Consider the following 14658-nt stretch of genomic DNA (forward strand, 5'->3'; position numbering starts at 1 on the left):
ATACATGTCAGTCTAAACATATACATTACACTCAAACAGTAAGGACGGGGAGGATGGAGGCGAAGGCTGCAGAGTCTCAGATCTGTTTTCCTGTCAGCAGATACATGCAGAAAAAGGAAGCAGGGCGGAGTGATGAAGAGCAGAGCCAGAGGAGGAGGAGGAGGAGGAGGAGGAGGAAGAAGAACAGAGGTAGAGATAAATGTGCAGCTGCTCTGAACAGAAAGGTTAAAAGCTTCTGAGTCGCAGCAGGAAAAACAGGCTGCTGAGCTCGAAGCTTCGCATCCAAGCCACAGACGTTTAAATCAACACTGACGTAAATGGAAGCACCCACTTAGTGTTTTCATTGGCCTGTTAGCGCTGTCGACTTTTACATACTCCTCTGTCTCTGCTGTCAGCAGACAGTGAACATCACATGAATAAACTACTGTAAGAATCCAAACGAGCCGCTCAGCATCACTATCGCCGCTAAATCAGATTTTACATTCAGACTAACTCAGTTTACTGAAAGTGATTTAAAGCAAATGAAGCATGTGAACCGCTCATTCTCTGACAGAAGCGGTGTCAGAGAATAGAAAAAAATAATACATTCCAGTATGTTTATTAACAATATTCAGATTATATGAGGAGAGGAACTCTTCACGTGAGGAAAGAGGAGTTCTGACCTCTCGTGCTGGCACAGAATAGACTCTGTGATGTGTTCAGGTACCCCAGTACAAGCTCCTCTTTTGTTGGCGTCCCTGTTTTTGCGTGGCAGCACAGTCAGTGTCAGCAGCCGGTGGTCGGGGTTAATAGAGCTGCCAGCATAAACATACAAATTACAAGAACTTTATCTTGTAAATGATGTTTTTACTTCTATGATGGGACAGTCTTGCAGCTTTAGCTTCTTAAAATAGCCCTTGGACCGGCCAGGTGAACCTAACATGTAGCAGCATGTCCTGCTGGCTCTGCTGCAACTCATTCTGGGAAGTGAAGGACATCAGGCAGCAGATCGGAGGACGCGATTGATGGTCAGGTTCCTTCAGCGTACAGACAGCGTGTGTCTATATTGACGTGTGACGCAGCGGTCTGAGTATTTGTGGAGTGTTATGGGAGGAAGCTGTGCACGGTGCCAATAGGAAGAGGGAGTTCCTCCAGAGATAGTCAGAGGAGACTGTGAACACATGCACAGTGAGCTCTATATAGACCCACACCGTTCCACACATACCTCCACTGCCCCCCGCTCTGCTCTCCCTTCCTCTTCCTCACACTCCTCCTCTTTCATTATCACCCCCCCCCCCTTCTCTCTCTCTCTCTCTCTCTCTCTCTCTCTTCCGGTGCTGCCAGCTCACACTTCTCTCCTTCACTCATTTATTCTGCCGCTCGGGTTTCCCTGACTCGTGTTCTTCTTCTTCTTCTCTCTCCATTACAGACTTGGCACAGGTCTGCAAATAGGTCAAATATAACTCTCACATTCCTCTCCGCGGTCCCTCTTCCCCTCTGAGGACTCAACCTGGCCTCCCTCCTCCGTCTCTGTCTCTCTCCACATTAAAGATTTATTGAATGTGACTCCACCGTCCTGCTGCAGAGGACTTTACTGGCTGCTAATTAAACGCTAACTTTTTCGACTTCACACCGCCCGGCCTCTTGTGTTTGAGGTGTGCATCACTGCGGATCTTTAAGAGCGCTCTTCCTCCGACTTTGTCCACACTGAACCAGCTGATTCATTAAAATATTAAAGTCCACACAAAAAAGAAAAGAAACAGATTGATCACATGTGAAGGAGCTCCACTCACTAACGAAAATCAGAGACCAGGAGGGCAGAAAATGAGCTTTTTGTTTGCTTTTTTTGATAAGATTCATCCTTTAATTGTCATAAACGTGCAGACATTGCTGATTTTTTTCCGCTTATTGATACCTGCAGTTGATTAGTTGTGTCCATTCAACATTATGTAGATGAAGTCTTTACAAAGTGTTCTCTCTAAAATTCAAACGAGCCTGAAATGTCCCCCGTGACCTCCCGTAGTCTAATAACAAGCTAATGGAAAGAGCTCAGCCACCCCTCTTTCTTTCCTCTATACATTTGTTTTCCTTTTCAGGAACCCCACACTCTCCTCCCCCTCAACCTTCCCCCTTTTGGCCCTCTCTCTCCCTCTCTCTCTCTTCCCCCATTTCTTCCATGGCCTCACCTTCCCCTCTTTCCTCCCTCTCTGCCCTCGTCTCTCTTCTCTGTGCCCCAGCAGCGTGTTAATCCCATTACACATGTGTGAATACCAGCTGGAGGAGAGAGTGAGCGAGAGACAGGCAGAAAACAGAGAGAGAGAGAGAGAGAGAGAGAGAGGAGAGAAGGGGGAGACAGAGGGGGACACGGGAACAGAGAGTGTTTGTGTCCGAGTGTGACTGGCTGCATACAACTGTGCAAAAAAAAAAAAAAATCCCCTAATGGGCTGAAGTGGAGTTTACGGTAATATAATGTAATGCATTATAATGAAGTGTGATGTAGGAGGCTCTCAGTTCTCAGCAATGCAGCGGAGAACGTCACCATATGGAGCACAGACACTGAAGATACAAATTTAAATTCTAGCTGAGGTCACAAAGTTACTAAAAATACTTCAAGGTCCAACCTTCAGCTGAAGAAAATAATAAATGTACCGTGAGCTAAAATAATTCTGTCTGGAGGACGAGCCTGTTTTTCATTTTCTGCTTTTTCTCCTCAAATCTGTTGCTGACGGGATGCAGTTTCAGTGAAGATATTAGCACATTTTGGTTTTAAATCACAGAGGCCATCGTCCCTGCTGAAAGAAGTGTGTTTAATGTTGTTAAAGGGTCCATTTAAACCCAAACTGTGACCAAATATTAACTGTAAACAATGATAATAAGACAGAGATCCGAGATAAGTCTTCATGGCCTGTTGCAAAACTTAAAAGTATTGAATTCAGAGTCTGCAGTGTGTGAAGTGCATCAGTGTGTGTGGGGTAAAGGTGTTCAGATATTTTCCTCTTAGAGGGGAGAAAACGAGAAAATCTACTTTCCGTCCCTGTAAAACAAAATGTCCTGAGTGGGAGTCGCAAATAAGATTGACTTGTCTACAGTCCACGCCTGCCGCCACAGCTGAAGTGCTCAGGATGTTTAGCTAAGTGTTCTGTGAGTGGTTCCAATGTGCTTGTTTTGGTTCTAACGCGGCTCCTGTCGCTGGTTCAGGCCTGGTTGCTGGGATGTCAGAGCGTCTGCGAGGACGCCAGCGAGACAGTGCAGACAGGCCCGATGTGGCTCCTGAAGAGTTCAAGCGCCAAGAAAATAAACAAGCCTTTTGATCACAAAGGGCCCATTCACTCTCTCTGCTTCACTCTCTTTCTTTCTTTCTTTCGCTCCCCCCTCCCCCCTCTCTACTTATCCCTGGTCATTCTCCTCTCCTGACCTCTATATTTTTTTATCCTCCTTTAAAGCCCCTCTCGCTGTGGGTTCCTTCCATACATTTTTCATTTTCTATCTGATCAACACATCCAAGATGGAGAGACAGACAGACAGACAGACATCATCTGACCAGCCAGAGGACAGACAGACAGACAGAAACACAGACAAGGGCCTCCTTATTCCACAAACATACTGTCATGGTGCAGGGCAGAGGAACACGGCATGGAAAATGTCTTCATCACTCCATCTTTAGCAAAAAAAAAACTTTCCCCTGCAGCCACTTTCTGCTGTCACAAAGCTGTGTGTGTGAGAGAGAGAGAGAGAGTGTGTGTGTGTGTGTGTGTGAGTGAGAGAGTGTGTGTGTGTGTGTGTGAGAGGGAGAGAGTGTGTGTGTGTGTGTGTGTGAGTGAGAGAGTGTGTGTGTGTGTGAGAGGGAGAGAGAGAGAGTGTGTGTGTGTGTGTGTGTGTGTGTGTGTGAGAGGGAGAGAGTGACAGTGTTTTCTTATGCATGCAGATGGGCTGGTGTGAAAGGGCCTCTCCCTTTACAGTTTTGTTGTTGGGAGGGAGTGCTGCTCACGTTGGGTGTGGTTCAGCTACCATTTGCCCCCTCAGGCCTGTTTTCCATTTTCAAAACAGGGCTGATTTCCTCAGTTAGAAAAAACACTCAAACTCCCTCCTCCAATAAAAACAAGTGACCGTCGCTCCTCTGAGGACGTCTGCTCATTTATCCTCAAATCAAACAGCACATTCTGATGTGTTTTTTTTCCTCATATCATCATTTTTAGGAGGTAATTAGTGGGATTTTTGTGTCTAAAAAGGGGTCAGTTGACCCAATAATTTCAACAAAACAACATTATCTCCGTAATGATTCATTAATCCCTCAATTCTTGCCTTTCTTCATCACTCTCCAATCACTGTTGATTGATTGCTCCTGTTTACTGATTTAGGGTCATTACTGCTTCAGTAATCAACGGATAGTGACTCTGCTGATCAATTAGGTGCAATCACTTTGCACATATGTAGCCGTCAGGGCTCCCCGCTGAGCTTTTGTCACCGCTGCTTTCACATGCAGCCGTCTGCATCCCCCGACCAGCAGCAGCAGCAGCATCGCTGACACTCCACAGACCTCTCCTTCCAGCTGCTGCGATGCACGGCTCGACCTGGAGTTATTAGAAGTCTGTAATTTGTGTCTAAATGGAGGGAATCTCATACAGAGTATCCCAGATTAGTCATGTGATGCACAAAGTTTGGTGGAAAGAGACTTTTTGTTTCTTTGCATATGGTGGCATCTCCCCACCCACACGGCTGCATTATATTTGTGGTTCAAACAGGCCTAAAGTCTCACTAACTAAATGAGAAATATTTGAATTATATGTTCATTTGCATATTTCCAGTAAGCACAGTAGTTTCCTGTAAATCAAGCTGCATGCAGAAAACACAGAGTGGAGATGAAACATCTCACTTTATGTTTCACAAACACACCTGGTGGTGATTTGTGAGGTTGTCCTGCTGAGCAGATCAGACACAACAGGGCCGTTCGCGCTTCGTCAAGGTGTATGTGTGTGTTTGTCTTGACATGTCCTCAGGTTGAGGTGAAGTTCAGCGGCACAGAGACGAGAATGAGAGTCACACATGGTCGTTTTCACACAATTTGTAGCATTTATAATGAGCAAAAGTTGTTGCTACCATAAGTCTGTGGATGATCAGGCTCTTAAAATATGATGCATATAAATGTTAAATGATAGACAGTCATACACATATGCTCGTGATGAAGGTGAGGAGGAGGAGGAGGACGAGAGGTGTAGGCAAAAGTGAAGAGGAGGAAGAGGAGGGTAAGAAGTGATGTTATCTGCTGTATCGTGCCTCCATGTGTGTGACATATTTCACTCAGTGACCGGCCTTCACTTCCCACACACATGCCACTCAAAGTAAATGAGCGGAGCAGAGGTGGGACGGAGGGTGGAGGGGCGGAAGGACAGGCGGATGCAGGGATGGATGGATGTATGGATGGATGGATGCTGAAGACAGTGGGAAGTCTGATTGGCTGGAAATAAGGAGGAAGAAAAGAGCTGCAGGTCATCCACACACTCACTGCGGGCACTTCATCTGCTTCCACCCGCTCTCCAGCTCGGGCTCTTCAGTAATTACTGCTCCTTTCTTTCAGCTCCTCTCCCTCTGCTGCCTCCTCTGAGCTGATGTAAGAGCTGAAGGGCCCTTCATTAGAGAGGAAGAACGGATTGTGGGAGAAGTGTGTGTGTGTGTGTGGTTGCATTGAGCCCAAAATGCTAATAGACGCCTGATGGGCTACAAGCGAGTGTCCTCTTATTATTACAATCTATGTAAATGTCGATGTCTCACCCATTCCTGGGGGACTGAGCACCTGTTGATTGGCCTTTCATTCCTCACCCATGCAGCGGTGGCGGATGGCGGCTCCCTGGCTGCCTCGCTGTCGCAGTTTACAGGTAAACACGCGCCTCTCATCACCCGCGGCGGAAATGGGTCTCCACAGCAACGCCGTGACGCGCCAACCGGGATCGAGCGGGGCGACAAACTGGAGGCAGCGCGGCGGCGGCAGCCAGCGCCGCGTCCTCTACAAAGATTGTCTATTGGGAAGATGAGTCACTGAGGGAAAAAAATAAATAAAAGAGTATATATTTTTGTCTTCAGTCAATAGTCAGACAGTCACTTTGTGGCCTAATCATATTTATTGATCTGCAATAAATGATCATTAGTTTGCAGCCCTGCTTGAAAAAAATGATTCACAGTGAGTGATACATCGATCATTAGCTCAAATACGTCATATTTTCCACACGACAGAAAAGTCTGATGAAGACAGCTGAATTAAAAAAAAATCTCACTTATCTTATGTCATTTCTTTATGTTGTAAATGAAATATTCTTACTGACCCTAAATCTTTCCTCCCAGTTTATTCTCTACTTTAAAGCGAAGGTGATCTTCCAAATTACAGACGATCTTTGCTAAGAAGTGGGCGTTCGGTTCCTCGCTCCCTCCCTCCCTCCGTAGGTCAGCGTGGGCGGCCCCGTGTGGCAGGAGGAGAGCGAAACACGACACCCCGACAGAGGAAGGGGGGGTTGAGAGAACACGAAGTGACCGAGTGAGTGGAAAAAGAAAAAGTCTGAGCCGGAGAAAGAGAGAGGGGCAGAGACAGAGGCAGCGCGGAGCGGACTTCGGTACTTTTGTTCCTTTCTTCAGGCGCCGCTGCTGCGATGAGGAGGATGATGATGATGATGATGATGATGGTGGTGGTGGTGTTGATGTGGAGGACGAATCGACCATGCGACGTGGTTGCAACAAGCGGGATGAAAATTTAAGACTCGTCGCATTCCGTTGCTCCAGCACCGACCAACAGCAGCACGACTCCTCCAAACTTTGACCTGCGCCATTCAGACCCGGGAGACTGGATTTTCCTCGGGGCAACTTTGAGCACCGCAAGCCCTGAACTTAAAAAAAACTGTGGCTCAAAAGTTTTCGAGAAAAAAAGCATCGATGTGTCGAGATAGAAAGCCAAACTCCGTGCTTAGTTAGCGGCGGGTTTTTCAACTTGAAAGCCGATCTCGTAATCGGGGGCAGGTTCTTTCTAACAAGCCGCCTGTGAGAACAACACCGGAGCAAAGGAGTGGGGTGTCACTGCTAACTTCGCTAGCTAAGTTGGCTAAAAAGCTAGCTAACTATCGTCTAAAGTTACGAGTCGACGGGAAAAGTGACCGAAGCGGCGCACCGAAGACGGCGACGAAGATGAAAACCCAGGCAGACACGGGTAAGTGAACGGACACACACACGAAATCAACTTTTTTTTTGATTCAGACTGCTGCTGTTATTCTTCAGATGAAAACAACAGCGCCTAGCCTCGGCGGCTAGTAGGGCTAGCACGCTAACACAAACTCTCCGCTCCAGGGAAAGTGTGACAAAATTATGGCGCTAGAGCGGATCCATCCGAGCCTCTTGTTATTGTTTCAGCGGCTCTGGAGAAAGTAGCTTTCACGTATTAACACGGTGCTGCAGCAGTTTTTTAAGGCGGAGGCTAAATTCTAAGTTAAAAACCTTTTATATTCACAACATTTAACACAGAAAACCGAAGCTAATGTGCTGCAAGATTTACAGTGAGGGTAACTGTAGAAGCCCAATTTCCTGGATCAGTGGTTGGAGTCGGGGTCAGAGCCAAGGTGTAGTTGTATTTTACCTGCAGCAGAAGGAGAAATGTAATTTTACAACAGATTAACACAGAATTAGTGATTGTTTTTCTACGTTTTATCTCTGCTTTATTCCCCCACACTACTTATTATGTGTCTATAAATAAAAGAAACATTGAAAAATACTTGATTTACATCAAAATAAATGTTTGAATGTTCCTCAAAATAGCAAGTAGTAGAGACACGGATTAAACTTCATATGTAGTTGATGCAGATTATCATTTCTAGGAGGTGACACAGAGCAGATTCTAAACACGTTTTTGATTATTTTGAGCTGAAGTCAGCCGACCCACATTTCCTCTTATCACTCCATCAAACACTGTAAGGAAAGGTAGTGATTACATGATTGGATCGGGAACTTCAGTGCCATTGATAAGGTTGGTGGGATGAGGGTGAGGACAGATTACAACCACCTGGAATGTCACACACCACCTAAGATTCACAGATCTGGAAACATATTCCACCTCCCCAGAGTTTATTGTAGTCTTTCCTTCCTCTAAGGCATTTACTTACTTACATGCAGGGATCGGAGCTAAGAGGATCTGGTATAGTTAATCACAGTTTTAATGCAGCTTAGCTCGGAATTCTCAGCTTCTGCTGTTTGAAATTCCACCATGTTCTGGGACATTTTTTGGTTTCAATGAAATGATTGTGATTTTCCATTCTTAGGTTATGATTTTTCTTCTATTGTTCATTTAGGTGCTCTTAAATTCAGTTTAGTCAGAAGTGCTTTGTGGTAATCTTGGGCAGGCAGAGTTCCAGTACCCATAATAGATGTTATAAGAGGGGAATGCCTCACCACAACACAACATCATAATTAGGAATATGACTTTTATGATCTTTTTGCTACCCTAGATAACTTTTTATATCACAGGATAGTTATGGATAACCTCACAATGTTCACTGTGGGATCTCTGGAGCTACATGGGTGTGATGTGTGTTGTGAAGATCACAGTTAGATGTATGTGAGCCATTAAAGAACATTTTTGATTCTGACCATTGAGCTCATCATCATGCACAAAACATTCAACAGACCCCGGGCAAGTCTGCATCCAACTGCAGATCGTTAAATTCAAATGAAAGTTTCAAACTGTAGAAAAGTTTTATGAGACTGTAAATATGCAGAAGTGCTCGCTTTATTTTTAGAGCTCTGCACAGGCGAATGTGTCAGCGTGGCCTATTTCAGACTTCTGAACATTGTATTCTCTTCTAATGACTTCCATTATCCAGAGGATCAGATTAGTAAGGTTATGTTGCACTTCCGTTTAGTTTTAGAAGTAGAAGTCTTTGTTTTGAGTGTGTGGCTGCAGCCAGCGATGGCTCTCTTTGTCTGCTGATGAAGGATTTTCTGTCTGTTGTTAGCGTGAAGGTTTAGCTTTTAGGTGAAAGCCAAGGTGGTCAGCACACAGTCATTGGAACCTTTTTGCAGCTTTCAGGTAAACCGGGGGTAAGATGTGTAGTTTTAGCAGTGACAACATGTCCACACACACACACACTTATATACATATATGTTATTTATATATAGGTCAAACTCTACTCTCTTCCTATCAGGAAGTCTGAAGTCTGGCCCCACCAGCACCAGCTCCAATTTTCCGCTTGTGTTACTCCTTATATCAACAACACGCCACATGTGAGACGTCACAGCTGTAGACAGCCCAGACCAGCGAGCCAGCGCACTTTGTAGCACTCTCACTCTGTGTATGTGCGAGTGTGTGCGGAGTGAAAGGAGCCATACATGAGCAATTAGCCGGTGTTAAGTCTGGGGAGGGCAGGGCTGCTGTTTATGACCCAGCCAGCGTACATTTATGTGTTTGTGTGCATGCCCATATGTCTGTCACTCTGCGGCTCTACCTGACATTGATGTGGTCACAACAAAGTCAGTGTTTGACTTTTAGCAACAAGACCAAATTGCTCTTGAGGAAGACCATTTGGTTGTGGGCAGTTGACTCAGCCTGTTGTAATTACAGGAAGAACAACTAGACATCTTTATGCAGATTCAAATAGCTCTAATAACACTGCTCAGACCAAAGCTAATGAACCACTGTCTCATTTTGTTAAAAAATGATGCTGGTCGTTTTCCTGGGAGGACTCTGTTGTGTTACTGTCTCACCATTATCCTGAAATATACTGTCGGCACCAGCAGCAGAGACGGTGCAATTACACTACAAGTTGAGGCCAAGTTGTTTGTCTCAGGGAAAGTTTGAGAGGAGGTGTTGGCGACTGATGTGCAGTGATGTGGTTGTGCAGTCGCTCTGTCTCTGTGTGATTTAGAGGAGATGCTGGATTGTCATGAGCCACTGCCTGCTACAAAAAAGGTTTCTGCCTGTTAAGCATCTTTCACACTAGACAAAAAAAAACTCTCCGATCCAGTGGAAAAGGGGAGAATCTATAATCTTCACTAGGAGTTTTCAAGGCACCAACCCTGTAGTAGATAGTTTTCTACTCTTACTTTTGTTAGGTCTATTTTGAAGATAAAGATATCAAACTAAAGTCAGATTGTGAGCCTCATGTTTTGGTGATATCAGCTTGGCTCAGTCAGATCAGGCCATAAAACACATCAGCTCAGGTGTCTCCTATAAATACTAAATCAGAATCTTTAGGGGCAAAATGCAACGGCCAGAGAAAAATCCAGAAAGGCTGGTGTTTCTGACAGGATGTACCTTTTCCCTGTTTTTACTGTGAGTGATCAGGTCACTTCAAAAGGTCGACCAGATCACATTCCTGATCACTACTGAGCCAAGCCTGGGCAAGCAAACCCTGGAAAAATGATGCAGAGTGACGTCAGCATTTCTCTAGTGTGCTGTCAAGTGGCGGCCCGGGTCAGCACTGCTGCGAGCATCTCTCCATGTTGGAGCGGGCCCCTTTTCCTGGAAGTGTGTGTGTGTGTGTGTGTGCAGTGGCTTTAGTGACCCATACAAAGCTTAGAGAGTAGACAACAGGTTGCTCGAGCCGGGACATGTTGGCCAAACAAACACACATGCAGCCTCACACTCGGGAAAGTCTGACAGCCGGTCTGGGAAGTGAGTGTTGACAGACCTCTGCGCCTGCAGCTCCATGTATGTTTTTAAATTTAGAAGCAGCATTTTTACAAGCTTCACATGACATTTCTACACATATATCAGCAGACACACTTTGGGTTTTTGGTGGGTTTTATGTGCTTATCCTTGGGCACCGTGGGGCTGTCGAGCACAATGTGTCCCTTTGTACCATGAAACCCTTGGGAATCATCAGTTTGTAAAATTGTGCTTGTACTTGTTGTACGTTCCCTTTGAGAAACAATTCTTTGCACTCACTTCATGTTGCTTGTCACCCCTTCTGCAGTTTCTAGATGATTATCAACTACATGCATAGACTATGCCTTAAAACCCATGCTGATATAAAAGCAGTAACGACAAAGACAAATCCGGTGGAGATGAAATAAGCACTGCGCCCGCTGCTCTAATTGGACCACGTCTCTGGGCTGCACTGTATTATTGTCTATTTCAGGCTGATGGAAGCAAAATTGTTCTATTTGTCTCTTTTAATGGTGAATTTTCTGTTTGCATGATTGTTGAACATCTGTATGAAAGCTCCAAGCTTAGAAAGAAACTTCAGCTCTGTGATTGAGAGCCTGCCACCAAAACCTGACGTTTATGTAGACGTTTTCTGTAACTGAATCATTTTTCATTGTCGGATGCTATTGTAATTTTTTTTGAAGAGTGTCTTCAACTGGCCAAGGAATCATAAAAATACATGAACCAAAGGGAGAGTACGCCAACAGTAGTTTTAACTCTCTGAAGCCCTTTAACCTGCCGAGTTAAGATGACACAGTTTTTAAATATTTTACAACTTTCCAACATAAATTTGAATGAATCATGTGCACGGTACAGTTTTGTCAGGAAGCTTAAAATTGTGATATAGCGAGAGGAGAATCAAACTTCTTTGAGCACTAAAACAACTGTGCCCGATGCTTTTATAGAACTGATGTTCAGAGAAGCAAAAAAAGATTCAGTGGAACATTACAAACTTTCAGAAATTCAATTTTAGAATGTTTTTGTCAAGTAAATTTAAAAAAAAAAATGACTTGTGGAATTATGGCTCTGTAGCAGAGTAACGTTTGAGTCCTACTTCTGGTCATGATTTAGTTGTTTCCATTGAGACGTCTGGCTTTATATAGCAGATTGGGAAATCTGTTGAAAGAACATCATGTAGCTTGAGCGGTATCTTTCCATTTTACAGACGTTGTACAGACAGCATCGCTTTACAGTCCAAAGAATGTGCTCATCACCTTTAACTATCTCTGTCATTTAGCCTGTTGGCACAGTATCTGCAAGTATTTATGACTGCGAGTGAGTCTTGGCGCTGTGACAGTAGCGACCCCCCCCCCCTCTCCGCCTCTGCCATCAGGGCAAATGAAAGGACGGCGCAGGTCAAGTGGAACCAGCATCTCGCTTGACTGAGCAGATAAAGACGAGTTGTGCAGCAGGACAGATATCTGTGACACACCTGACAGGACACTGGGTTTCCGCTCATGTGTTGTTCTTTCACGCCTTCTTTTGCATATAAGCTTGCCCTTCTGATGGCATTTAATCAATATTTACACCTGGAGGATAAAAACAAAATGTAGATGCATTCATGGTATTGTGTTTAAATATGTCAGACTTGAGTACTTATCAGACTTGTTACGCCGTTTGTCCTCGGAGCTCTTTTTTTTGGAGGTTTTTGGAATAAACCAAGGCTGGTAGAGACATAAGTTGTAGAGGTAGCGTGGTGTTTTGTCTGTGGTTGTTTTGTCTGAAGTCATCCTTGGTGAACAAGGTGTGGAAAGTTGTCTTGTGTGTTATGGCTATCATCTGTGGTTTGTGGAGAACGAAAAAAAGGGGGGCTGGGAGGGTTGGTGTGGTGTCATTTATGGCCACAGGAATTAAGGTAGGCCTCTACCAACATGTGTGTATTGCTGTCTACACACACACACACACACACACACACACACTTGGCACATGACACAAGGTGTGGTCCTGCACGGCTCTGTGTAAGACTGCCCACAGTGCCAGTGGTAAAGCAGTTATGACCGAGTTGCTGTTGGAAAGAAAATACCCACCAGATGCCATCTGTTTTTTAGGGAGTCTGTTTTAACAAAGGAGAGTGGCTGGAGGTAGGCTGCCATGTTCAGGCAATTAGACTGACCTACACTGGGTGGCAACATCTATTACTTCACAATAAAATAGGAGCATTGACATGCACTGAAATTCTGCGTATTTATAAACCATGTTAGAAGGATGCGAAATAAATTGGATACACTCTCTCAAAGGAGACCACCTCGTAAGCCGCCAGGGTAGGGAAGCCCTGCCAGCAGGTTGCAGTGAGAAAGCAGCACAGTTTGGTTTTGTGGTTGTTGGGACTTGGGTTGATGCAGCCCAGACTTTTCCTGCTCCTGCTCTTTTTACTGGCGATGCACCTGCTTTTTTAAGCCCACACTGCCTGATTGAAAATGTGACGCGCCAAGCTAATTTCTTATTCATGCCTTCAGAAACCTTGGTGTTTTTTTGTAAATACACATTTCAGCAAACCTTGTTGGTTGAATATTTTGCCACCTAGACCACCATGAAGAATCAGAACTTCAGATGAAAACACAACTGAGACCAAACTGAGTTCCTCGGTTCTTGTCTGAGGTCATAAGTTATTACCCCTGAATTTAATTTAATGGGGCAGATCATTGATTACAACAGCTGTCCACTCCTTTTATAGTTATAGGTTTATCTGCTCTGTAAGGGCAGATATGAATACATTTGGATTTCTGTTTTTAAACTATCATTAAATGTAATTAACTATTGCTGTTTTAACTGCTGTGGTGTCAGCTTAGATACATGTTATGAAAGGACACTGGTTCACTAAGAGATGCTAATAGATGTCTTCATAAAGTGTTTTATTTTAGCTTGAAGTCAAAGAAATCTAAAGGAAGGTTTTCGCTTGCCATTGTTTCCTAATCTGGGATCTCCAGAACCTGTCGTAGTGTCTGTGGAAAAGAAATGGATTCAGCAGAAGCAGGCTTTCCTGTCTGTTATGTTTGCTTCAGTTATTGGTCTGCTGAGACACCCTGTGGCTGTCTTTCTCTCATTTATATCTGCCACAACATGTCCTGAAAATCTCTGAGTGGTGCCTTTGATGTGGTTTGATGTGACTGTGTGTGTGTGTGTGAGGGTGTTTCACCCCTAAAATATAAGATTGTCTTAACACTTTTTCACATTCATATCAAGCAAACACATTCTTTCATTTGCACCTTCTCTGTATAAATGTACATTTGTATATTTTCCTCATTTTCAGACTGAATACACACACGGACAGTGTACAACTTGTCTCACCTCTGTGTGGATGAAAGCACAAAGGGATTGATTATGAGGAGAAGATGTAAGGCAGAGGATGTTACACACTGGGCTGTGTGTGTGTGTGTGTAGTTGTGATGAACAGGGCTGTGAATAGCTTTTCATGAGACGAGCTGGCCAGCACGACCCAACAACACCGATCAAGCTTAACTCATCTGCAGAATCCACCTTTTTTTCTGGGCCAAGCAAAACATATTTGACTTTATTTTTTCCTACCGGTACATTATCCACCCCCCCCCCCCACACCAGCAACAGCCAGAACACCTTTCTCCACTTTTTAATGTCAAACACATGTTAACAGACAGGAGTTCCCGCACATAATGATAATGATGAATTGTAAAGTGATTGAGAACCTAATCTTGGCCTCCATTCAACAGTTTTATGTATTTTAGCTGCCGAAACCGTAAAAGGGAATGCAGGGTGGGGCTCGTGTTGTTGGCTGCTTCAAAGGTGGATCATAAATTATATCAGTGATAAGAATGGCACCGGTTGATTAGGGAGCACCGTCGGTCAGCCATAAAGTAAGGTCTGCTGTTCCTCCCCGTCTGCTCCGTCTTCTTCATCCAATCTCGGCTAATGTTTTTCATTATAACCGCAGACTGAATTATTTATTTAAGGATCTTGGCAATCTGAAAGGTTTGTGTATACTTGCTTGGATGACATGATGATTGAGCTAGTTGAAACAAATGATATAA

The 14658-nt window shown here is 44.4% G+C and overlaps 1 protein-coding gene across 2 annotated transcripts in view; it reads left to right on the forward strand.

Annotated features, from left to right (window-relative positions):
- The first annotated feature begins 6421 nt into the window (after positions 1-6421).
- Positions 6422-14658, forward strand: part of erf (Ets2 repressor factor) — a 29683-nt gene continuing 21446 nt past the window's right edge. For both annotated transcript variants that reach the window (XM_028433357.1, XM_028433366.1), the window contains exon 1: positions 6422-7168. In XM_028433357.1, coding sequence (XP_028289158.1) covers positions 7147-7168 — 22 coding nt within the window. In that variant the 5' untranslated portion in view covers positions 6422-7146. The remainder of the gene's footprint in view (positions 7169-14658) is intronic.

This window comes from Parambassis ranga, chromosome 2 (assembly GCF_900634625.1).
Source record: "Parambassis ranga chromosome 2, fParRan2.1, whole genome shotgun sequence".
In the NCBI taxonomy this organism is placed as follows: domain Eukaryota; kingdom Metazoa; phylum Chordata; class Actinopteri; family Ambassidae; genus Parambassis; species Parambassis ranga.